Source organism: Leucoraja erinacea, chromosome 5 (assembly GCF_028641065.1).
Source record: "Leucoraja erinacea ecotype New England chromosome 5, Leri_hhj_1, whole genome shotgun sequence".
Classification (NCBI taxonomy): domain Eukaryota; kingdom Metazoa; phylum Chordata; class Chondrichthyes; order Rajiformes; family Rajidae; genus Leucoraja; species Leucoraja erinaceus.
Genome location: NC_073381.1, coordinates 14,841,130 through 14,867,496, shown reverse-complemented (window position 1 = coordinate 14,867,496; position 26,367 = coordinate 14,841,130). Strand labels below are relative to the sequence as shown.

The 26,367-nt window shown below is 45.8% G+C and overlaps 1 protein-coding gene across 4 annotated transcripts in view; it reads right to left on the bottom strand.

Annotated features, from left to right (window-relative positions):
* khdrbs2 (KH domain containing, RNA binding, signal transduction associated 2) overlaps positions 1 to 26,367 on the bottom strand; it is a 393,514-nt gene that overhangs the window by 238,379 nt on the left and 128,768 nt on the right. For all 4 annotated transcript variants that reach the window (XR_008723423.1, XR_008723424.1, XM_055635050.1 and 1 more), the window contains exon 3: positions 7,484 to 7,600. Coding sequence is in view for 2 of the 4 variants with exons in the window: in XM_055635050.1 (XP_055491025.1) it covers positions 7,484 to 7,600 (117 nt within the window). In the remaining 2 variants the exon portion in view is untranslated. The remainder of the gene's footprint in view (positions 1 to 7,483; positions 7,601 to 26,367) is intronic.

Below are 26,367 nucleotides of genomic sequence, written 5' to 3'. Positions count from 1 at the left end.
ACACATAGGTATGAACATTGAATTCTCCAAAAAAAGGGCTCCCCTTCAATCAATGGTTGCACTTCAATGCCAGGCTCTTGAGTTTAAGCTATCGGGCATGGGAATGTTGATGGACCTCTGGTGAGGCTGTTCTTGGGGCAAGACTCCACGATCCTCCAGCACATAGAGATTATTGCACCATCTGCCTGTCTCTCTCAGGCAACTCTGGAGAGGGAGAAATTGGCATTTACCACTCTGCCTGAGGTTTTTCTGTGACTGGTGGAGTCCAAAAGAGTGGAGTTCTGCAGGGCTCGGTGCTGAGGCTGCTGCTCTTCACGTTGTACATTAATGATTTGGATGAGGGGGTTGAAGGCTTTGTGGCCAAGTTTGCAGATGATACTAAAATAGGTGGAGCGGCAGGTAATGTTGAGAAAGCAGGGACTTTGCAGAAGGACTTGGATAGGTTGGGAGAGTGGGCTGATAAGTGGGAGACGGAATATAATGTAGCAAAGTGTGGAGTCAAGCATTTTGGTAGTAGGAATAAAGGTGTAGATAATTTTCTAAATGTGGAGAGAATCCAGAAATCGGAGGTGCAAAGAGTCTTGTGCCAACTGGTGCAGGATTCCCAAAAGGTTAATCTGCAAGTCGAATCAGTAGTAAAGAAAGCAAACTCAATGCTAGCATTTATTTCGAGAGGGCTTATGTCCAAAAACAGGGATAGAAACATAGAAAATAGGTGCAGGAGGAGGCCATTCGGCCCTTTGAACCAGCACCGCCATTCATAGTGTTCATGGCTGATTGTCCCCAATCAATAACCCGTGCCTGCCTTCTCCCCATATCTCGTGATTCCACTAGCCCCCAGAGCTCTATCTAACTCTCACTTATAATGCTGAGGCTGTTTAATGTGCTGGTCAGGCTGCATTTGGAATATTGTGAGCAAATTTAGGTACCATATCTGAGGAAGGATGCGCTGGCTCAGGAGAGTGTCGAGAGGAAGTTTCCAAGAATGATCCCTGGAATGAGTAGGTTAACATATGATATGGGTTTGGCGTCTACTGTATATTCGCTGGAGTTTAGAAGAATGAGGGGAGACCTCATTGAAACATAAATAATTAAAAGGCTTGGAGAGACTAGATGTGGAGCGGAAGTTTCCATTAGTGGGAGAGTCCCAGGACCAGAGGTCATAGCCTCAGAATTAAAGGACGTTCTTTTGGGAAGGAAATGAGGATGAATTTCTTTAGTAGGTGGGTGGTGAATCTGTGGAATTCTTTGCCACAGAAGGCTGTGGAGACAAAGTCAGTGGATATATATATGGCAGAGATAGATAGATTATTGGTTAGTACGGTCGTCAGAAGTTATGGGGCGAAGGCAGGAGAATGGGGTTAGCAGGGAGAGATAGATCAGTAATGGTGGAGTAGACTTGATGGGCCGAATGGCCTAATTCTTATGCACATCTTATGCGCATGTGCACCGGTATCTCTGCCGGCCAGGATGGTCACGGTTGCGTGCGTGCGCGGTAGATTGGGAACACCATCCAATCAGGGCACGGTGAGGCGTGATGTGCATGGGATTCTTACAGAAACATATAAAATTCTTAGGGAATTGGACTGGCTAGATGCAGGAAAAATGTGTCCAATGTTGGTGGAGTCAAGAACCATGGGTCACAGTTTAAGAATAAGTGGTAGGCCATTTAGGACTGAGATGAGGAAAATCTTTTTCACTCAGAGAGTTGTGAAGCTGTGGAGTTCTCTGCCACAGTAGGCAGTGGAGGTCGATTCACTGGATGTTTTCAAGAGAGAGTTAGATTTAGCTCTTAGGGCTAACGGAAGTAATGCTGAGGCTCTATCTGAGGAACGGGCTACTGATTGTGCATGATCAGCCATGATCATATTGAATGGCGGTGCTGGGTCGAAGGTCCGAATGGCCTACTCCTGCACCTATTTTCTATCTTTCCATGATTCAGCTGGGACACTGCTTGTTAGGCTGCAGCTATTTTATGTAAGTTAGGGTGATGTGTACCATGTTCAAAGTTAGTTAGCAAATTACTAGTTTAATTACTTATTCCATTGTCGTTATTGCTTCGGGCAATACATAACAATTCTCAATTCCCAATGCTCAAATCTTTTTATAACCATACTATGGATGTGTTTGTCCCTGGCAAGACCAGCATTTACTAATCTTTCTTACTTAGGGAGTTTATGAAGAAGAGTCCTGACGTGAAACGTCACCTATCCACGACCTGCTATGTTAGTCCAGTACTTTGTGCTCTTTAGGGAAGTTTTACTTGGATTGGAAACACGTTAGAGAATGTTCACGAGGTTCATTCCTGGAATGAAGAGATTGTCATATTTATCTATGGGTGGTGTGGAGCATTAAGAGGTCATATGCAAGGGGAAAGCATACAGCAGATAGCAGGACCCTGACGAGTACTACTTGTGGAGAGACTTAAGGTTCATGTCCATAGATCCCTGAAAGTGCAAAACAAGTAGATGTGCGGTCAAGATAACATACGGCATACTGACCTTCAGGGGAATGAGTATCAAAACCCCAGGTCATGCTACAGTTGCATAAAACGGCGGCATCATTGACTGACGTATTAGGTCACTGAAAAAGTCGCAGCGTGATGCGGCAGTGACGTGACGTATTGACGCACGGTGTTTCCTCAAGTGTCGCAACATTTTTTATGCCGCTGCTGGTTTTTGAAATGTTCTAAATCTTTCGGCGACCCTCATACGTAAGTCAATGACGCTGGCAGTCGCCGAAAAAAATCGGCAGGTGGGACAGGCTCCTTTAGTCATAAGGAGAGGTTGGACAAACTTGGATTTAAAATTATGAGAAGCATAAATAGAAGAATATAACGTTATGAGAGGCACAGTCAGTCTTTATCCTGGGATGGAAATATCAAATGCCAGAGGTTTATAGGTTTAAGAGGGGGAGGGACAAAGTTTAGGTGGAAATACGGGACAAATTGTTTACACCGTGGTTGGTGTGTGCCGGGAACGGGCTGCCAAGTGTGGTGGTGGCTCTGAAGAAGCTTGGAGATAGGCACATGGATATGTAGGGAATGGAAGCCTATGGATTATCTGCTGGCGTAAGTGATTCATTTAATTTGGCCTCGTGGTAGGCACGGACATTGTGGGCTGACGGACCTGTTCCTTTACCGTTCCTTTACCATTGCTGTACCGTTCTTCATTCAATGAGGAAAGGCTGTGTAGTGGGGCCTATACTCATTAGAGTTGAGAAGAATACAAGCCTCTTTTTACTAAAGCTTACAGGTTTCTGAGGGTTTTACAGGCGGATGCTGAGAGGATGGGTGAATGTGCGTGAATGTGGAAGGGGTGGGTGCAGTTCCAGAATAAGGGTCAGTTTAGTTAAGATGGAGATGTGGAGGACTTTCTTCTGTCAGGAAAAACAGTGAATCTTCAGGGATCCCGACTGCAGCGATCTGTGGAAACCGACCCATTAGATATATTCAAGGCAAAAACAGACTGCTTTTTGGACTCGGTTACAGCAGGCTTTTATGGAATATATGCAGGAAAAGAGAACCAAGTCCAAAATAAGATCAACCCATGATCTGAATTGATGACAGGGCAAGTTTCCCCATCTCCGATTTCTCAGTGAAATTCTTGGTAAAGATACTCCACTGCGCTGTGGGTGAGGGGTTTGGTGCCAACAATGAAGATGAATGGATGAGATATATATTCCCAACTCAGCACCCAAAGTCAGGACTGAACCAGGGTCTTTGGTGCTGATGCAGTGGCTCCACCAGCTGTTGGCTCAGTTTGTTACATGCGAGCATATACTGTTTCATTTGCAAAGAAATTGCACGTTGTGAGATTTGATCTAAGGTCAACCAGACGGATCTAATTTACAATTAAATGTTGATATCTCTTTCAACTCAATGACATTGTCAAATGGCACGGGTAATGAGCAAACAAATGGGATTGCTTTCCAAAGAAACGCAGCAAGCTGATCTGGGGATGAAAGTTAGGACTTCCACCTGTTTCTATAGTAACATATTAATATTGATTAAAATTGATTAGTAGGGGTGTCAGGGGTTATGTGGAGAAGGCAGGAGAATGGGGTAGCGAGGGAAAGATGATCAGCCATGATCATATTGAATGGCGGTGCAGGCTTGAAGGGCCGAATGGCCTACTCCAGCACCTAATTTCTATGTTTCTATGTTTCTAACCATGATTGAATGGAGTAGACTTGATGGGCCGAATGGCCTACTACTGCTCCTAGAACTTATGAACTTGTCGCAGTTGAAGAGGTGACTTTGGACTCAATGATCAAGATGGAGAGGGTGTCAAAGGTGGAAGGGAAAGAGAGAGGGAAAGATGAGAGGGAGAGGAAGGAATTGCACCCCCAGACTTGCTGTGCAGCCTGTTCCATAACATAACCTGACTGTTCTATCAGACCAGCCACCCAAGCAAAGGTGCATTCTCACTTGGACTGGCTAGTATAATGTTTAACTGAAAACTTACATTTGGTCCGCCAAGCCTCCCGGTTGCTAACCATTTTAACTCCCCTTCCCATTCCAACACCATCCATTCTGCCCTGGGCCTCCCCCATTGCCAGAGGCCACATGCAAACTGGAGGTACAGCACCTCATATTCTGCTTGGGGTACCTTACAACCCACTGGTATGAACATTGAATTCTCCAATTTTAACTAATCACAAACTAATACACCCCCCTCAGCTTTTTTTCTCCCCCACCACCCTGTTCTCCCTCAACCTCCCTCCCCTGGATCCCACCTGGACTCCCACCTATTTCTCCCCTCCATCCCTCATAACTTTTCTCCCTATGAATTTGGTTAGTCCACATTAGGAGAATTGTGTGCAATTCTGGTCAAGGATGTAGAGGCTTTGGAGAGGGTGCAAAAGTGGCTGACAAGATAACTGCTTGGATTAATGGTATTAGTTATGACAGATTGGACAAACTTGGGTTTTTTTCCCTGGAGCATTGGAAGCTGAGGGGAGACTAGATAGAAGTATATAAAATTATGAGAAGCATAAATACAGTAGACCAAGGGTGTCAAACTCATTTTAGGTCACGGGCAAAATGCGACTTAATGCACGCGCGAATGCAGTCTGATCCGGCACCGGGGACAGCTGCGGCCCGCTCTGGCATCGGGGAAATTATCCCGTGGCCCAGATCGGACCCCTTGGCGGGAAGCATCCAGCCCGCGGGCCACGTGTTTGACACCCCTGGGGGAGACAATCAGAGGAAATGTTACATTTGAGGGGGGTGTCGCTCTAAAGTGGGAGGGGCAAAGTTTAAAGGAGATACGCGAAGTCCAGAACAAGGGGTCACAGTTTAAGGATAAGGGGGAAATCCTTTAGGACCGAGATGAGAAAAACATTTTTCACACAGAGAGCGGTGAATCTGTGGAATTCTCTGCCACAGAAGGCAGTTGAGGCCAGTTCATTGGCTATATTTAAGAGAGAGTTAGATGTGGCCCTTGTGGCTAAAGGGATCAGGGGGTATGGAGAGAAGGCAGGTACAGGATACTGAGTTGGATGATCAGCCATGACCATATTGAACGGTGGTGCAGGCTCGAAGGGCCAAATGGCCAAAGATGCTGCCAGGGGTGGTGGTGGAGGCAGGTACAATCGGGACATTTAAAAGGCATTCGGGTAGATACATGGATAAGCCTAACGTGCAGGCAGAGATTAGTTGAACTTGACATTATGTTGGGCAGGGACATCATGATCTGATGGGCCTGTTCTGGTGCTGTACTGTTCTATGTTCTATAATCCAGCGGGTCGAGTAGGGGACAGAGCAGTGCCAGCAAATTAAGCGACCATCATCCACTGGGGAACATCAGGTGAACATCAGGTGGATGGTTGTTTGTCAGGTTGGAGGCCAGTGACGAGTGGGGTGCCACAGGGATCTGTGTTGGGTCCACTGTTGTTTGTCATGTACATCAATGATCTGGATGATGGTGTGGTAAATTGGATTAGTAAGTATGCAGATGATACTAAGATAGGTGGGGTTGCGGGTAATGAAGTAGAGTTTCAAAGTCTACAGAGAGATTTATGCCAGTTGGAAGAGTGGGCTGAAAGATGGCAGATGGAGTTTAATGCTGATAAGTGTGAGGTGCTACATCTTGGCAGGACAAATCAAAATAGGACGTACATGGTAAATGGTAGGGAATTGAAGAATGTAGGTGAACAGAGGGATCTGGGAATAACTGTGCACAGTTCCCTGAAAGTGGAATCTCATGTAGATAGGGTGGTAAAGAAAGCTTTTGGTGTGCTGGCCTTTATAAATCAGAGCATTGAGTATAGAAGTTGGGATGTAATGTTAAAATTGTACAAGGCATTGGTGAGGTCAATTCTGGAATATGGTGTACAATTTTGGTCGCCTAATTATAGGAAGGATGTCAACAAAATAGAGAGAGTACAGAGGAGATTTACTAGAATGTTGCCTGGGTTTCAGCAACTAAGTTACAGAGAAAGGTTGAACAAGTTAGGGCTTTATTCTTTGGAGCGCAGAAGGTTAAGGGGGGACTTGATAGAGGTTTTTAAAATGATGAGAGGGATAGACAGAGTTGACATGGAAAAGCTTTTCCCACTGAGAGTAGGGAAGATTCAAACAAGGGGACATGACATGAGAATTAAGGGACTGAAGTTTAGGGGTAACATGAGAGGGAACTTCTTTACTCAGAGAGTGGTAGCTGTGTGGAATGAGCTTCCAGTGAAGGTGGTGGAGGCAGGTTCGTTTTTATCATTTAAAAATAAATTGGATAGTTATATGGATGGGAAGGGAATGGAGGGTTATGGTCTGAGCGAAGGTATATGGGACTAGGGGAGATTATGTGTTCGGCACGGACTAGAAGGGTCGAGATGGCCTGTTTCCGTACTGTAATTGTTATATGGTTATATGGTTATATGGTTAACATCAGTGAAGCCAAACACAAAATGCTGGAGCAACTCAGCGGGACAGGCTGCACCTCTGGAGAGAAGAAATAGGTGATGTTTCGCGTCGAGACCCTTATTCAGAAAAGGAACCAGCAAGGTAGGTCTGACCAAGGGTCCCGACCGGAAACATCACCTATTCCTTTTCCTCCATAGATACTGCCTGATCCGCTGAGTTACTCCTCAGTGTAGTTCCTTCCTACACATCAGGGCCGTAACGTTGACTTAGAAGCCATGAAATCCATGAGTTACACTGCTGACATTTACAAGGTAAACAGAAGCAAGGATTGATGAATTTTCTTTAAGTATAAACCGTTTAGAAAATAATTCCAAACAACATTTGCAGCCAAATTATTTGACAACTTAATGACTCGTGTTTAGAAAGATTTTCTTTTCCCTCTTCTGTTCACAAGTAATGGAATAGTTGCTCTCCATCTCAAACACACATCTCTACTCCATGCTCCTTAAAGTGTTGAAAATCTGAGCACGCCAGAAAATTGGTCTGCATTGGAAAGAGAGGGTTGCAATCACAGGGTTAAAAGTTACCATCACAGTAAATTACCAGCACAGGTGGCCTTACCTTGGCTTTGTCCCTCATTGAACCTTTGCCCAGGATTGACATTTTTGCACCTGTTTCTTCCTGTAACCTCTTCAGTGAGTTTCCTCGTGGTCCCAGCAACTTCCCCACAAAATTGAACTGCAAAAAGAGGAAAGTCTGTTTTTGCACACTGAAAGATCACCGATGCAACGTTCGGGGGGTTTGAGCAGGTGCTCATCATTGTCACACGCATTATATTGTACAGGATTCAATTTTCAGATGCTCTCTGTGTGGAGTTTGCATGTTCTCCTAACCTATGTTCGCACATGTTTCCTCTGGCTGCTCCGGTTTCCTCCCACATCCTAAAGATCTACAGATTGTGTGTGAAAATTGGTCTTCGTCAATTGTCCCTCAAGGATGCACAAGAGGAAGCAGGTGATCGATGGTCAGTGTGAACTCCGTGGGCTGAAGGACCTCTTGCCGTGTGTATCTTTCAACCCATCAATTTAATGTTATGGAGCACAGACACAAAAAGCTGGAGTAACTCAGCCGGAGAGGCAGCATCTCTATAGAGAAGGAATGGGTGATGTTTCAGGTCGAGACCCTTCTTCAGAGTAATACAGCGTGGAAACAGGTCCTTTGGCCTAACTCGTCCATGCCAACCATGATGCCCCATCTAAGCAAATCCCATTTGCCACCATTTGGCCCATATCCCGCTAAGCTTTTCCTATCCATGTACCTGTCCTAGTGTCTTTTTAATGCTGCTATAGTACCTGCCTCAACTACTTCCTCTATGTAAATCTTCTCTGCACTGCTTCCAGTTTAATGACAACCTTCCTTCTGCACGCTGACCAAAACTGAAAACAATACGCCAAATGTGGCCTCACCAAGGCCTCGTACAATTCCAAAGCAAGTTCCTAACTTCAAGATCAATATAGATACAAAATGCTGGAGTAACTTAGCATCCCTGGAGAACATGGATTGGCATTTTGGGTCAGAAACCTTTTTCACACTGAAGTCTCAAGAAGAGTCGTGACCTGAAACGTGTGTTTTTCACCCTAAAACCCCAACCTGAGTCATGGGACATCAATGGTTTCAATGATTCATTTGTACCAAGGTACAGTGTGATTTTACAAACACATCAGTAAGATCATTGCCATACACAAGAACAATCCCCCTGAGGTACATAATGCAAACAGCCCACTGAGTCTATATGCAATAGTCACCAGGTTTTGGCGCCATTTCATAATCCCTGGTCTTTAATCCATTTTAGCCATAAACAGGGGTTGAGATTTTAGCTGTTTTCTTTTAGCTTCTTTGGGTATTTTTTGAGGCCTTTGGAGGAGTGGTGTCCATGTGTGCATCTTCTGAAAGAGAATCAGGCAACTGTTCAAAGACGAAGTGTGTTAACACTGGAGGGAAATAGAACAGACAGCTCCATCTAAAGGACCAGGGTCCATTTGGGAAGGGAAGCCAAGCTGGAACTTCTCCAGATGTGAAAGCAATATGGTTAAAAGTTGGCACTTGCTGCAAGGGAAAAGTTAACTTGTATTTGTGAGGAGCAGATCAATGTTTCCAAATAACCCACCCCAATATTGTACCAGTCCGTTCGGCTCCAAGTTGTGTGCAGCCACAGTCAGTGATAAAAAAGTGGAGCTAATAAGTTAAAAGGTATGATTGATGGACCCGGAGTAATCCCAACAAAGCTTTAGGCAGAAAACAAACCATTCCACCTTTTTCCACATAGTCCTGCACGCATAACACAAGATTGCTACAATGAACTCCACTAAATCAATTCCACCCTTGGTGCCTCAGAAAAGTACAGTTAAAAAAACATTCAATTTTATCGATCAGCAACAATTCCTCTCATCATTTTATAAACTCCCATCGGGTCTCCCTCGAGCCTCCCAGCCTCCCAAAACAATCCAACTTTGTCCAACCTCTCCTTACAGCTAATACGTTATAATCCAGGTAGCGTTCTGGTAAATCTCTTCTGCACCCTCTCCAAAGCCTCCACAATAATCATCTCAAACAGTTATTACAACAGTTGACCTCATTCCCAGTTCATATTGCAATTTTTGGAATATTTGAACAATGTTAATTAACACTAGACCAGTGTATTGAATATTAAAGCTGACTCACAAAAATTAATATCCTATTTATATAATAGTATTCTAAATATAGACCTACCATCAACAGAGGTACTTAGAGAAGAGTGGGAACGGGAATTAATGATAAAAATTACGAAGGTTAAATGGGAAAAATACCTGATATATATTCACAAATGTTCAATTAATGTAAGACATAATCTAATTCAATTTAAAATTATACATAGATTATATTATTCAAAAACAAGATTTTATCCAAATATATCCGCCACTTGTGACAAATGTCTAGCCCAAAAGGCAACTAAAACACACTCCTTAGTTTCCTGCATAAAACTTTATAGATTTTGGAATGATATTTTTGAAATATTTACAAAATTATTCAAGACAAGAATGGAACCTAATACTGAAATGATTATATTTGGTGTAATGGAAGATGGGAATAAATTGAACACATCTCAAAATCTATTCCTTAACTATGGTTTAATAATAGCAAAAAAATTAATACTTAAATTTTGGAAGGGTACATCAATACCAACGCTTAAAATGTGGATTGCAAGTATGTTAGACACCGCTCATCTTGAGGAAATGCGATTCCTCCTAATGGATAAATCAGACCAATTCATAACGAGTTGGTCTCCATTCGTCGTTTTTTTGGAATCATATGGTCAAAACACAATTGTAAAAAATAACTGTTTCAGGACTGGACGAGGGTTGGTCAAGATTATAAATAATGATCTTTTCTTTTTCATTTTATTTTCTTTTCTCTATTTTCTCTCTCAACTTTCTTCATTTACTCATTTTCTTTCTTCACACACTATATATTTCATATCTTTCTATCCTTTACTATCTAACTTCTTTTTCTTATTCTCATCTTTTTTCAATGTAACAAAAGAAAAAAGAAGTTGTACATAAAATGTATTATGAAAATATATATTAGGCACTTTGGTGCCATATGACTGTTCTTACTTCTAATAAAATAAAATATTAAAAAAAACAAAAAAAAACACTAGACTAAGTGGGACCCATTGGGTCCCAGTCACATGAGAGGCCTGGTCCCCCAACTCAACCCATCCCCCAACCCAATATTCCACCACTCACCCGTTCCCTCAACGCAAACCGTTCCCCCAACTAAATATTCCACCACTCACCCATAGCCCCCAACTGCACAGGCGCGGCTTATTTCCCCTCATCCCCGAGCACTCCCTCCCTCTCCTCTTCATGTGTTGGAGGGGAGGGGTAGGAGGGGGATAGTGAGTGAGGGGGTGTGTGCGGCAGGGGAGATTTAGTGGAGGGGATGTCTGTATGTGGGCAGGAGAGGTGTGGGGGGGGGGAGTTGGAATGTGGGAGGGGGGGAGGAGGAGGTTGTGTGGGGGGGGGAGGTAGGGGTGTGTGTGCGGGTGTGGGGGGGGGGGGGGGTGTGTGGGCAGGGGGAGGGGTTTGTGGGGGGGGGGTGTGGGGGGGGGGGTTGTGGGCAGAGGGGGGGGTAGGCAGGTGGGGGGGAGTGGTGGGGGGGGGGGGGGTGTGTGGGGGGGGAATTGTGGGGGGAGAGGGGTGTGTGGGGGGTGGATTGGGGGGGGAGGGGTGTGTGGGCAGGGGGAGTGAGCTCGGAGAAAAGACGGGGGAAGAGCCATGGGGAGAAGGGGGGCAACACGGGGGAGGGGGAGGGAGCCAGCGAGGGGGAGGGTCCCGGGGGGTAGAGGCTGGAATTGGCGGTGCGATGGGGACTCACAGCGGGCGCTGGTCACTGGTCATTCTCCTCCGCTGGGATCAGAGTCTCCGCTTTCCATTTGGCGACATCTCCAACTCCGGCCTGGGCTGGGTCTCTGACTCTGGGCTGGGTTGGGCAGGGTCTCCGACGCTGGTTTTTATGATTTTTTAAACCTCGCTAACTTTTACGACATTTAACCAATTGGAACAAAACTTGGTGCACCCGCAACACAGGGGAACGGTGAGTGAACTGGTGAAAAATTGTAGCGCTATCGTGAACCGTTTTTGCGCAAATCGAAAGACTGCACAAACCGGAAGATAACAACATTGTCCTGGACTTGGAAATTGCAATGAAGCATGCAGGTACAGCAGGCAGTGAAGAAAGCGAATGTCATGTTGGCCTTTATTACAAGAGGAAACAAATATAGGAGCAAAGAGGTCCTTCTGCAGTTGTACAGAGCCCTAGTGAGACCACACCTGGAGTATTGTGTGTAGTTTTGGTCCCCTGATTTGAGGAAGGGCATTCTTGCTATTGAGGGAGTGTAGCGTAGGTTTACAAGGTTAATTCCCGGGATGGCGGGACTGTCATATGCTGAGAGAATGAAGCAGCTGGGCTTGTACACTCTGGAGTTTAGAAGGATGAGAGGATATCTCATTGAAACATATAAGATTGTTAAGGGCTTGGGCACGCTAGGGGCACGGTAGGGGCAGGAAACATGTTCCTGATGTTAGGGGAGTCCTGAACCCGGGGCCACAGTTTAAGAATAAGGAGTAAGCCATTTAGATCGGAGACGAGGAAACACTTTTTCTCACAGAGAGTGGTGAGTCTGTGGAATTCTCTGCCCCAGAGGGCGGTGGAGGCCGGTTCTCTGGATGCTTTCAAGAGAGTGCAAGATAGGGCTCTTAAAAATAGCGGAGTCAGGGATATGGGGGAGAAGGCAGGAATGGGGTACTGATTGGGGATGATCAGCCATGATCCCATTGAATGGCGGCGCTGGCTCGAAGGGCCAAATGGCCTACTCCTGCACCTATTGTCTATTGTCTATTGAATCTTTGACACAAAGAGAAATTATCATTTTGGGTACTGTATATACCTGAGAAGTTAGCTGGGTTAATGAGATATTTACATCATACTAGCACTACTCAATGTATCCTTAATCAAGGTTTATCTATTTTACATGATGCAGTACTCATAAATCAAAAAAAACCTCAAAAGAACATAGAATATTGTTATAGTCCTGGTGAAATCGTTCATTTTAGTTATTTTAGGTATTTATCATCTCCCAGGAAAAGGTTCATAGTTGCACGTAAAAATGATTTAAACTACAAACTGCTCATCTTAGCAAATGTTCATAGTTATGCGCTTGGTCATCTTAAATTCTTATGCAGACTATTTTTGTAGTTAACGGTTAAAAAAAAAAATCCTCCTCAATAATGGAAGCATTTGCACTTCATTAGTTATTTAAGGCTTTGTACAAAGCCTCTAGAGCTTTACAGAATTTATCCCAACTCATCCCTTTCTCCTGTACAGTTTCCCCTTAAATCTGGCTGTGTTCATCTCAAATTCTCCCTGATACGATCAGTTCCACGTGCAAAATAAATCTCTCCCGAACTGCCCACTGGGCAAATCTGTCACATGTATGGGCTCAGGTTTGGTCTGCCTGCCGGTGGAAGCAAGTTGTGAAATGGTCAGCTTGATCATCAGTGGATTGTTCAAAGCCACAGCCCTGTCCTTCCCATTTCCCAAACTCACAACAGCCTCATATGCAAGCGAGGCTTTAAATCCAAGTGTGTGTGTCTAAAAATCACTCATTTTGAGAGTAAGGCATGAATGTGATGATTTTTCGGGCAATTGAGCCACTCCAGAACTAGGTCCCCAAATGTTTGGTTGCAAAGTCCCTTCCATGCCTGACATAATTCCTGTCCATGGCCAAGGAATGAAACAACTGGTGGCCATTGGGATGCTCTTCGGGGACCAGAACAATCTCTTGGCCCTAATACATCAAAATAATTTGCTTATGACGGTTTAGTTTACTTTGGAGATACAATGTGGAAACAGGCTCCTCCGCCCACTGAGTCCGCGCTGCCCTGCAATCTCCATACACAAACACTACCCTACATACGGGGCAATTTACAACCAAAACCAACTAACCATCAAACCCAAACGTCTTTGGAATGTGGGAGGAAACCGGTGCATGGTCATGGGCAGGCCTTGCAAACTCCGTACAGAAGCATTCATAGTCAGGATTGAACCCGGATGTCTGGCGCTGTAAGGCAGCAACTCTACCGCTGCACCACTGTGCCTACCCAAAACCGTTGGAGAATGTTCAGGTTTAATGGTTTACCTTTGCAAAAGTCATGCATTACACAAATACATTGACTGACTTGTCAGCTGATGACTTGGCACTGGTTAGACACCATTTGGAGTATTGTGAGCAGCTTTGGGCCCCATGTCTGAGGAGGGATGTGCTAGCATTGGAGAAGGTCCAGAGAAGGTTTTTCAGAATTATCCCAGGGGTGATTGGGTTAATGGATGATGAGACCTTGACAACTCTGGGCCTGTACTTGCTGGAGTTTAGAAGAATGAGGGGTGGGGGGGTCTAATCGAAACATACCTTATAATGAAAGGCCTGGACAGAGTGGACATGGAGAGGTTGTTAGAGAGTCTAAGACCAGAGGGCACAGTCTTACATACCTTTAGAAAGGAGATGAGGAGGGATTTCCTTAGCCAGAAGGTGATGAATCTGTGGAATTCACTGCCACAGAAGGCTTTGGAGCCTCTATCTTTGGGTATTGACAAGAATCATTTGAGAATGACAAGTACTTGATTAGTAAGGGTATAGAAACATAGAAACATAGAAAATAGGTGCAGAAGTGGGCCATTCGGCCCTTCGAGCCTGCACCGCCATTCAATATGATCATGGCTGATCATCCAACTCAGTATCCCGTACCTGCCTTCTCTCCATACCCCCTGATCCCATTAGCCACAAGGGCCACATCTAACTCCCTCTTAAATATAGCCAATGAACTGACCTCAACTGCCTTCTGTGGTAGAGAATTCCACAGATTCACCACTCTCTGTGTGAAAAATGTTTTTCTCATCTCGGCCCTAAAAGATTTCCCCCTTATCCTTAAACTGTGACCCCTTGTTCTGGACTTCCCCAACATCGGGAACAATCTTCCTGCATCTAGCCTGTCCAGCCCCTTAAGAATTTTGTAAGTTTCTATACGATCCCCCCTCAAAGGTCACAGGGAGATGGCAGGAGAATAAGGGTGGAGAGATCAAGATAGATTAGCCATGAATGAATGACAGTGTAGACTCGATGGGCCAAATGGTTAATTCTGCTCCACTGACATGAATTCAATGAGTGCCTCCTAAACGTTGCTGTGCATCTGTTTCCACCACTTCCATGGCAGCATGTTCCATCTCCCTCTGCGCAAAAAACAACTTCCCTTGTGCATCTCCTTTAAACTATCCCTCTCTCACCTCAAAGCTGGGGTCAAGGAAAGAGCATTCACGTCGCGGCCCTGTTTCCACCAATCTTTCCACCACCATGCACAAGAAGCACAAGAAGGACACCATAGTATGCAGATGCCGAGACGTGTGTTCAGCTCTGGATGAACAACTTAATCTTGTGTGTGGACTCGATAAAATGAAGACCTCAAAGCTATGCCCTTTAGTACATTACATCCCCCCGTGGGGAAAAACATAGAAACATAGAAATTAGGTGCAGGAGTAGGCCATTCGGCCCTTCGAGCCTGCACCGCCATTCAATATGATCATGGCTGATCATCCAACTCAGTATCCCGTACCTGCCTTCTCTCCATGCCCCCTGATCCCCTTAGCCACAAGGGCCACATCTAACTCCCTCTTAAATATAGCCAATGAACTGACCTCAACTACTCTCTGTGGCAGAGAGTTCCAGAGATTCACCACTCTCTGTGTGAAAAAAGTTCTTCTCATCTCGGTTTTAAAGGATTTCCCCTTTATCCTTAAGCTGTGACCCCTTGTCCTGGAAAAAGGGTCTATCGACCCTATTGATACCTTGCATAATTTTGTCTCATTATTTTTGTAGTCAATGCAGCCACAGTTGGTGACGGTTGCTTAAACTTAGATTGGCAGCCTAAAAATGCCCCTGTCCCACTTAGGAAACCTGAACGGAAAACCTCTGGAGACTTTGCGCCCCACCCGAGGTTTCCGTGCGGTTACCCCGAGGTTGCAGGTGGTTGCCGGAGGTTGCAGGTAGTGGAAGCAGGTAGGGAGACTGACAAAAACCTCCGGAAAACCTTGGGGGGAGGGGCACAAAGTCTCCAGAGGTTTCCGTTCAGGATTCCTAAGCGGGACAAGGGGCATAAGGGAACTCCTACCTGCCATGATCTTGCCGGCAGGTGCAGCAGTCACACGGGCTGAATGGCCTCCTTGTGCTTTCATTACATATGCAACAACGGGCAACACACTGTTTCGCTTGCTAAGAGTTTAATTAATATTGGTGAGAATAACAGGAAACGGCTGGAAGGTCTGCTGATTGAGAGGAGTTTTAATTGTGAGTGGTGCTTGCGAACAGTAGCACTGCGTTCAAAGTATAAAGACCTAATGCGAAGTGAAGGCTTTTCAATTTATAGCAAGGCAGAGAGGACACACACATGACGCCGAGCCTCTGTTTACTGGCTCCATGGTTGCTGCATCAGCTCAGCCAGTAATTCAAGGGATGAATCACATTCCCGAGGACTCGGGCTCACATTCTCGACTGAGACACTCCGTGCGGATTTAAGGTCCACTCTACTGTAGATGCCATCTCTTGGCTGAGACGCCCTCTGCAGTGAACATAGGACGTAGAGCAGTATCGCACAGGAACAGACCCTGCGGCCCATAACGCCTGTGCCAATCATGATGCAAAGTTCAACCTGTCTCCCATGGCTGCACGTGAGTCATATACCTCCATTCCTTGCATATCTAATCAAGGGTCAGGAGTGTTTTATTATATATGTATCGCAACAGAACAAGGAGATTCTTAAGCCCCTTGTCCCACTTAGGAGACCTAAACAGCAACCTCTGGTGACCTTGCCCACCACCCAAGGTTTCCATTAGGTCACCGGAGGTTTTGGCCACTCTCCCTAATGGTCGAAAGTGGTTTCCCCGTGGTCGAGGCTTCATCTAGGTTGCTGCTATTTTTTCATCAACTCCCATAGGTACGGAACATTTGCATTTTTCAGTTTGAAATTGTGCAATATGGTGCATACTGCAGCGAGTCTTTTAACTTACACTTGAATGCAATATATATGCTTTAAATTGGAGCATTTTTAAAAGGGGGGAGGCTGTGCGATCACTGATCACTGGCCTTGGGGGTACCCGGTGAGGGAGTGGAGCAACCGAGTGGGGAGAGGGTGTGGAAGAAGGGGGTCCCCCCTCCAAGGGTAGGAACTTTTTGAAATTTGATGTTTTAAAATCATGTTTTAGTGCACTGTAGAAGTATGATTTCAATGTTTTTTTGTATGAAGTATTTTTACGAGGCAACTTTTTAAGGGGTAACTTTATCCACACAAAGGGCGATGGGTGTATGGAACAAGCTGCCACAGGAGGTAGTTGAGGCAGGGACCATCCCAACATTTAACAAAAAGTTAGACTGATACATGGATAGGACAGGTTTGGAGGTATGGACCAAAAGCAGGTAGCGTAGCTGGGACATGTTGGCGGGTGTGGGCAAGTTGTGCCGAAGGGCCTGTTTTCACACTGTATCACTCTATGACTACATTATACCTCCACCATGCATGATTGCTTCAAAATCAGGTGATCGAGTTTTATTGCCATATACTCAAGCATAGAAACATAGAAAATAGGTGCAGAAATAGGCCATTTGGCCCTTCGAGCCAGCACTTCCATTCAATATGATCGTGGCTATTCATCTAAAATCAGTACCTCTTTCCTGTTTTTTCCCCATATCCCTTGATGTCGTTAGCCCCAAGAACTAAATGTAACTCTCTCTTGAAAACATCCAGTGAATTGGCCTGCACTGCCTTCTGTGGCAGAGAATTCCACAGATTCACAACTCTCTACGTGAAGAAAGTTTGTCCTCATCTCAGTCCTAACTGCCCCCCCTTTATTCTTAAACTGTGACCCATGGTTCTGAACGCTCCCAACATCGGGAACATTTTTCATGCAGTTACAGTAAGTGAAAATCTAGCAGGCAAGCAGGATGCTTTCACCAACCACCCCCATTTGAAGTCCACTATCTTCCACCGTTTCTACCCAGTGCTTGGTACTTACTTCCAGCAGCCACTGGTTGTCCTCCAGGATGCACCGAGCCGCAGCCTGATCCATGCCGGTCACCTGGGCAAATTCGGCACAGAGACTCTCTCTCTCTCTCTCCCCGCTCTCTTCCGCTCTCTCTTCTCTCAACCCCCCTCTCTCTCCCCCCTCTATCTCTCCCCTCCCCCTCCCTCTCCCCTCTCTCTCTCTCTCTCTCCCTCTGTTTCTCCCATCTCTCTCTCTCTCTCCCTCTCCTGTCTTCTCTCTGTCTGTTTCTCTCCCTCTTTCTCCCTCTCTCTCTCCCCTCTCTCTCTCTCCCCCTCTCCCTCTCTCTCCCCTCTCTCTCTCTCTCTCTCCCACTCTCTCTCCCCTCCTCTCTCTCCCTCTCTCTCTCTCTCCCTCTCTCTCTCCCTCTCTCTCTCTCTCTCTCTCTCTCTCTCTCTCCCCCCCTCTCTCTCTCTCTCTCCCTCTCTCTCTCTCTCCCCCTCTCTCTCCCTCTCTCTCTCCTCTCTCTCTCTCTCCCTCTCTCTCTCCCTCTCTCTCTCTCTCTTCCCCTCTCTCTCTCATCTCTCTCCCTGCTCTCTCTCCCCCATTTCTCCCTCTCACCCCTCACCCCCCCCCGGCTCTCTCTCCCCTCTCTCTTTCTCCTCTGTCTCTATCTCTTTCTCTTTGCCCCCCATCTCTCTCTCTTTCCCCCTCTCCATCTCTCTTTTACCACCCCTCTCGCTTCTCCCCTCTCTCCCATTCTCTCATATCCTCCCTCCTCCCCACCTCTCTCTCCCCCCCTCTCTCTCACTCTCCTCTCTCTCTCTCTCCCCTCCCTCTTCTCTCTCCCACCTCACTCTCCCCCCCCTCCCTCTCTCTCTCTCTCCATTCACCCCCGCCTCCCCTCTGTCTCTCCTCTCTCTCTCCTCTCACCCCCCTCTCTCCCTCCCCGTCTCCCTGTCTTCTTCCCCTCTCTCTCTCTCCACCTCCATTTGAGAGTATGTCCCTTCGGCACAGTTCCCGCTGCTGGTTCTGCTCCCATCCCTCCCGCAGCCTCGGCTCTCCAACACCGGGACCATGCAGTTTATCCCAGTTTTGAAACTTTCGTAGATCACAAAATTTCTCACCACTGAGCGTGAGAAATTTCGGATGAGCGTGAGGGCGTGAGAGTTTGCTTGAGGGCGGGAGTCTCACGCTCAAAGCGTAAGAGTTGGCAGCCCTGCCTCCACCGTGATTTTTTTTGGGGTGGCGGGCAAGGTCACCAGAGGTTGCTGTTCAGGTCTCCTAAGTGGGACAGGGGCTTTACTTGCAGCAGTACAACAGGTTTGTAAACATAGTACTCAATAAATTAGATAAAATAAAAAAAATTTAATAAAATGTTTTAAAAATTGTGCAAAAAATTTCACAAGGCCCAAAGTCCCAAATGCAATCACAGCAGTTTGATATTCGTGGTTTAATTGTAGTTCGTAGCATTCAAAAGCCCGATAGTTGGTGGGAAGAAGCTGATCTTGAATGTGGACATTACAGTTTTCAGGCTCCTGTATTTCCCTCCCGATAGCAGGAGTAAAATGGGGGCATGGTTAGATTGGTGTGGGGTGTTGATGTTGCTGGTTTCCTTTGTGAGGCAGTTCCTGCTGCAGATCCCCTTTGATGGTGCCTATCAGGGCCGGATTTAGATGAAGAGAGGCCCTAAGCTGTTCCACTTGTGAGGCCCCCTCCACGTTGGTTTTCAGCGCTGGCGGCGACAGCCATGGCAGCCAAATCTCCCACAATTCAAAGCGAGGGGGAAAGTGCCCAGCGCCGACCAGTTGCCGTTGCAGTGCGCATGCGCAGGGTGGCCAATGATGTGCTGGCATGTGCAAGGGGAGGACGTGCAGGCCAGGGCAGTGCGCATGTGCAAGGCGGCCTGCTGTGCCGGCGGATGAGGAGTGAGCGGAGCCCGGCGGCCCGGACACGGATAGTGGGGGGAGATGGAGAGAGAGTACGAGATAGAGAGGGGGGCCGCCCACAGTTGAACGGTAGGTGTCCTGCCTTGGCCGGAGGCCGCCCTAGGCCTCGAGGCCCTAAGTTTAAGCTTGTCTAGTTTATAGGTAAATCTGGCCCTGGTGCCTATCTAAAAGCCCCTGAAATGACACTATGATATCTGCCTCATTGTTCACACTAGTTCTATGTTATCCCACTTTTGAATCCATAGAAACATAGAAACATAGAAATTAGGTGCAGGAGTAGGCCATTCGGCCCTTCGAGCCTGCACCGCCATTCAATATGATCATGGCTGATCATCCAACTCAGTATCCCGTACCTGCCTTCTCTCCATACCCCCTGATCCCCTTAGCCACAAGGGCCACATCTCTAACTCCCTCTTAAATATAGCCAATGAACTGGCCTCAACTACCCTCTGTGGAAAGAGTTCCAGAGATTCACCACTCTCTGTATGAAAAAAGGTCTTCTCATCTCGGTTTTAAAAGATTTCCCCCTTACCCTTAAGCTGTGACCCCTTGTCCTGGACTTCCCCAACATCGGGAACAATCTTCCTGCATCTAGCCTGTCCAACCCCTTAAGAATTTTGTAAGTTTCTATAAGAATCCACACCCTACACACTTGGGGTAATGCACAGATGCCGATTAACCTACAAACCTGCACGTCTTTACCATGTGACAGGAAACCGGAACACCCGGAGGAAACTATCGGACAGTACGTCACAACTATCTTTCACAGCTCGACGATCTCAATCTCCTGAACTCTGAAGGCTCCATTAGTCCAACAAAAATGTTGTCCATAACCGGGCGACACTTGGAGTGCGCTCAGCGAATCCTCACCGCCTCTCACGGTCTAGAATTCCGTCCCCAAATCTCTTCTGGAAGAATAGCCCAATACACTTACTCCAGAAATCCTTTGTAGCTTTCTTCCTAACCATCTGATAATTATGACACCTACGAGTCGCAACTATTAATGGAGGCTTGAAGGTTTTCCTTTGTGATTTGTTCCGCCAAATTAGAGATTGCAAAACTGCTAAGCTGCAGTTTATATCAAAAAGAACTTTAGCAAGTGTTACATCCAGAACTAATGTGGGCTGGATATCTTTTCATTAGACTGGCTGTGAAGATGAGAATGCTAATTGGAAACTTACAATGAGGAAATGAAATGAGGGATTTAATTCTGTGCGGCTTTGTGTGTGTGTGTGTATATATGTTATACAATGTTACAACCATCCACACTTTATGAAGAATTGTATGCCAATCTTATAAAAAGTAATTTTGGTTCATTCAGCAACTTCATTTATATGAAATTTCCCACTGTGTTATTGCCTCTTATCCTGTACATTATTTGTGATCTTTTATTCTTATCTTACAAAAACAGCCTTTTGGCAAATGGCTTTTTGCACATTGGGAACTCTGTCAAGATGCTCTGAGTTGAACAAACAGCAACAGAAAGTGGGAGATGTAATTTAATTCAAGGAAGCGTCTCGACCTGGAACATCACCCATTCCTTCTCTCCGGAGTTGCTGCCTGTCCCACTGAGTTACTCCAGCATTTTGTGCCTATGTTCGGTTTAAACTAGCATCCTACATATTAGATTCAATGAACTACCTGGTGTTTAGCTGTATGTTAACATTTGAGTGAGCCACATAATGCAAATAAACACATCTAAATATTGTCAGTGGAATGCTCCTGCCTATAAAAGTGAGACTTGGGAATACAATTACTGCAGAATCACAAAAGGAGCCAACACACCCACAGGACATTTTGTATATAACCATATAACAATTACAGCACGGAAACAGGCCATCTCGACCCTTCTAGTCTGTGCCGAACACATAATCTCCCCTAGTCCCATATACCTGCGCTCAGACCATAACCCTCCATTCCCTTCCCATCCATATAACTATCCATATACTTGGGGTAATGCACAGTATCCAACTATAACTATATGAACGAGTTTCCCAATCATCCTCCAACCCCATAAACCGGCAGATTTCTGTCCATGAACAATGTAACCACTTCTCCTAATGAAAATTAATATTGGAGCTGTATTTGCCATAAAATAAGTTTTCATCTGTCCTCTGGGTCATTAGCCAGTTACATTAAACTGTTGGAGTAACTCAGCAGGTCAGGCAGCATCTCTGGAGAAAAACAGATGACACTTTGGATCGAGAACCTTTATCGATACCTATTCCTTTTCTCCAGCAATGCTGCTGTCCCGCTGAGTTAGTCCAGCATTTTGTGTCTATCTTCGGTGTAAACCAGCATCTGCAGTTCATTTCCACACGAAGATAGACATAAAAAGCAGGGGTAACTCAGCGGGACAGACGGCATCTCTGGCGGGAAGGAAGGGGCCAACGTTTCTGGTCGAGATCCTTCCTCAGACTCTGCACTTCCTTGTTTGAAACTTAGAAACATAGAAATTAGGTGCAGGAGTAGGCCATTCGGCCCTTCGAGCCTGCACCGCCATTCAATATGATCATGGCTGATCATCCAACTCAGTATCCTGTACCTGCCTTCTCTCCATATCCCCTGATCCCTTTAGCCACAAGGGCCACATCTAACTCCCTCTTAAATATAGCCAATGAACTGGCCTCAACTACATTCTGTGGCAGAGAGTTCCACAGATTCACCACTCTCTGCGTGAAAAATGTTTTTCTCTACAATTACATAAAATGATAATACCTTACTCTGTTATCACAGACAATCAGCAATAACAGACACCATTCTCCCCAATATGGTCCGTCTTAACAAGGGTTTACAATAGTTGAATTGCAGACGATCACTCAAACACACAAAGCAGTTACTTAGTGCACAGATAATAACCTCCTACTCAACACATCAAAAACACACAAACCTATCATTGATCTCAGACGTAAGGCACAACCCAAGACCCCCCCTACTCATCTCAGGCGAACCCATATCCACCACTGATTCATTCAAATTTCTTGGCACTCATATAAGCAATAACCTCAAATGCAAAATCAATTCAGATCACATTTATAAAAAAGCCAACCAAAGACTTTTCTTTCTCCGCCAGCTCAAGAAGTTCAGAGTGAGGAAACATCTCCTAATCTGATTTTACACAGCCATCATCCAAAGCATGCTCACTTCATCAATACCAGTCTGGTACAGCAGTTTAGACACTCACTCCCGTAATAAACTACAGCGCATTGTCAACAAAGCATCCAAAATCATCAGCACTCCCCTCCCATCAATAGAATCACTCGATCTCAAACGGTCCGCGTCAAGGGTGAAGAAAATCACTTCTGATCCCTCCCACCCAGCTCACCACATCTTCCACCTGCTGCCATCAGGAAGGCGCTACAGCTCACTGCCCGCCAAAACATCACCATTTAAAAACAGTTTCTATCCACATGCATTTCGAATTCTGAACACCCTATGACAACATCACATAGCCACCTCGTGCATGTACTGTATACTGTATGTTGTTGTGTTTTTATGTTATGTTTGACGGGAATCAGCCTATCAGCCTATTGTATAACATCCTGTACTGAACCTGAATTCCACCAGCTGGACTGTGTGGTCATTAAATAATCTAATCTAAATCTAATCTAATCTTTTACTGAATTGTTACTTGGCGACGTTCACATACAGCGCAAAGAAAGGCCATTTGCCCAAGCGCTGTCTGCTGGTATTCACGCTCGATGTCATTTCCACCACATTTCCTTGCATCTTTTCAAATATAACTAAATCTTTGAAGACATCTCACATCACAAAAATAAAAAGCTGCATATGGAAATAATACATCTCACAAGGGGGCTGACATCTTCTAACACAGTGCTTTGATGCCATGCTCATAAGCAATTACTCAGAGCAAGCAGTGATGCTTTGTTTAAGGGCATCGCCGTGCAATAAATGAATTTATTATTTTCGTTTCCGCACTTACTGCCAGTTCAGTGGCGGTTACAACGTGCCTCGATGTAAATGTGAAACATTTCAGAAGAGAGAAAACAATTGCATCAATTTCTATTAATCAATTTAGCAAAGGATGAGCAACAGGTAGAGGGGAACTGACAGAATGAAGGATTGCTTAACAGGAAATTAACATATCTCTCATTCATACATCACAGCATGATTCTGGAGCCTTAATAACTGTCCAAACTTGTCATGCCCATAACACACCCAGTGTAGGATTAATTGGAGGCAGTAAAATATTGCAGCAAGAGAAATCTCTTGTAGCAATGGTGCCATGCCTGACACTTACATGAGCACCGTGGGGAAGATGTTGGAAGGGAACTGTGAACCCAAATGATACAGCCAACCATACTGATGCTGCTGCCCTGTAAGCACACCAATGCTACTACTTCATCAGAAGACAGAGAAAGTTTGGCATGTCTCCAACTGGTCTTACCAACTTCTACTGAAGCATTGTGGAAAACATCCTATTGGGATGCGTCACAGGTCAATTTAGCAACAGCTCTGCTCAAAACCACAAGAAACAACTGAAATCTTCATTCTTTAGGGGACTGGGGTTCCCCTCTTCCATTACAGATGAGGCTCTCACCAGGGTCTCCTCAATATCCCGCAGCTCCGCTCGTACTCCCCCTCCCCCTAATCGTAACAAGGACCGATTCCCCCTTGTCCTCACCTTCCACCCCATCAGCCGTCGCATACAACATATAATCCTCCAACATTTTCGCCACCTCCAACGGGATCCCACTACTGGCCATATCTTTCCATCTCCTCCCCTTTCGGCTTTCTGCAGAGACCGTTCCCTCCATAACTCCCTGGTCAATTTGTCCCTTCCCACCCAGACCACCCCCTCCCCGGGTACTTTCCCTTGCAACCGCAACACTTGTCGCTTTACCTCCCCCCTCGACTCCATCCAAGGAACAAATCAGTCTTTCCAGGTGAGGCAGAGGTTCACCTGCACTTTCTCCAGCCTCATCTATTGCATCCGCTGCTCTAGATGTCAGCCGCTCTACATCGGCGAGACCAAGCGCAGGCTTGGCGATCGCTTCGCCGAACACCTCCGCTCAGTCCGTCTTAACCAACCTGATCTCCCAGTTGCTCAGCACTTCAACTCCCCCTCCCATTCCCAATCTGACCTTTCTGTCCTGGGCCTCCTCCATTGCCAGAGTGAGGCCCAGCCAAATTGGAGGAACAGCACCTCATATTTCGCTTGGGTAGCTTACACCCATGTATGAACAATGACCTCTAATTTTAGATATCCCTTGTTTTCTCCCTCGATCCCCTCCCATTCCCAGTTCTCCCACGTCCTACTGTCTCCTTTCTTTTTCCCGCCCCCCCCCACATCAGTCTGAAGAAGGGTCTCAACCTGTAAAGTCGCCAATTCCTTCTCTCCATAGATACTGCCTCACCTGCAGTTTCTCCAGCATTTTTTGTCCATCTTTGATTTTTCCAGCATCTGCAGTTCTTTCTTGAACAGAAAATACTGAGAGTTGTGGATGTAGCTCAGTCCATCGTACAAACCAGCTTCCGCTGCATTCAACAACTCGATCTACACTTCACGGTGGCCCGTGACCATAATCGATGACCAAGCTGGAAAGGGTACAGAGAGCATTTACGAGGATGTTGCCACCCAGACCCCCTAGTGGGTCTGAGCTATAGGGAGAGGTTGAGCAGGTTGCGACTCTATTCCTTGGAACCCAGGAAGATGAGGAGGGATCTTATAGAGTGTATAAAATCATGAGAGGAATAGATCAGATAGATGCAGAGTCTCCGCCCAGAGTAGGTGAATCGAGGACCAGTGGACATAGGTTTAAGGGAAAAGATTTAATAGGAATAGGGTGTTGGGTACATGGAACAAGCTACCAGAGGAGGTAGTTGAGGCAGGGATTATCCCAACATTTACGAAACAATTGGACAGGCATATGGATAGAAACATAGAAACATAGAAAATAGGTGCAGGAGTAGGCCATTCGGCCCTTCGAGCCTGCACCACCATTCAATATGATCATGGCTGATCATCCAACTCAGTATCCTGTTCCTGCCTTCGCTCCATACCCCCTGATCCCTTTAGCCACAAGGGCCACATCTAACTCCCTCTTAAATATAGCCAATGAATTGGCCTCAACTACTTTCTGCGGCAGAGAATTCCAGAGATTCACCACTCTCTGTGTGAAAAACGTTTTCCTCATCTCGGTCCTAAAAGATTTCCCCCTTATCCTTAAACTATGACCCCTTGTTCTGGACTTCCCCAACATCGGGAACAATCTTCCTGCATCTACCCTGTCCAACCCCTTAAGAATTTTGTAAGTTTCTATAAGATCCCCCCTCAATCTTCTAAATTCTAGCGAGAACAAGCCGAGTCTATCCAGTCTTTCTTCATATGAAAGGCCTGACATAGGACAGGTTTGGAGGGATATGGACCAAATGCGGGCAGGTGGGACTAGTGTAACTGGGACAGGTTGGCCGGTGTGGGAAAGCTGGGCCAAAGGGCCTGTTTCTATAAACTATGACTGACTCTCTATGACCACATATTCCTGTCATTCTCTCTTCTCCACACTCCCATTGGGCAGAATATACAAACGTTTGAAAGCAAATACCATAAGATTCAGGAACAGCTTCTTCCCTGCTCTTATCTGACTACTGCATGGTCCACTCATATGCCAAGGATGTTGCACCATCTCCCAATCTACCATATGGCAGCCCATACACTTTATGAATCTACACTTTTTCAGCAACTGTAATGCTCCAATGCTGCAACACCCGTTTAGTTCAGTTTTGTTTATTGCCATGTGTAGCGAGGTACGGTGGGAAGCGAGGTACGGTGGGAAGTTTCTATAAGATCCCCCCTCAATCTTCTAAATTCTAGCGAGAACAAGCCGAGTCTATCCAGTCTTTCTTCATATGAAAGGCCTGACATAGGACAGGTTTGGAGGGATATGGACCAAATGCGGGCAGGTGGGA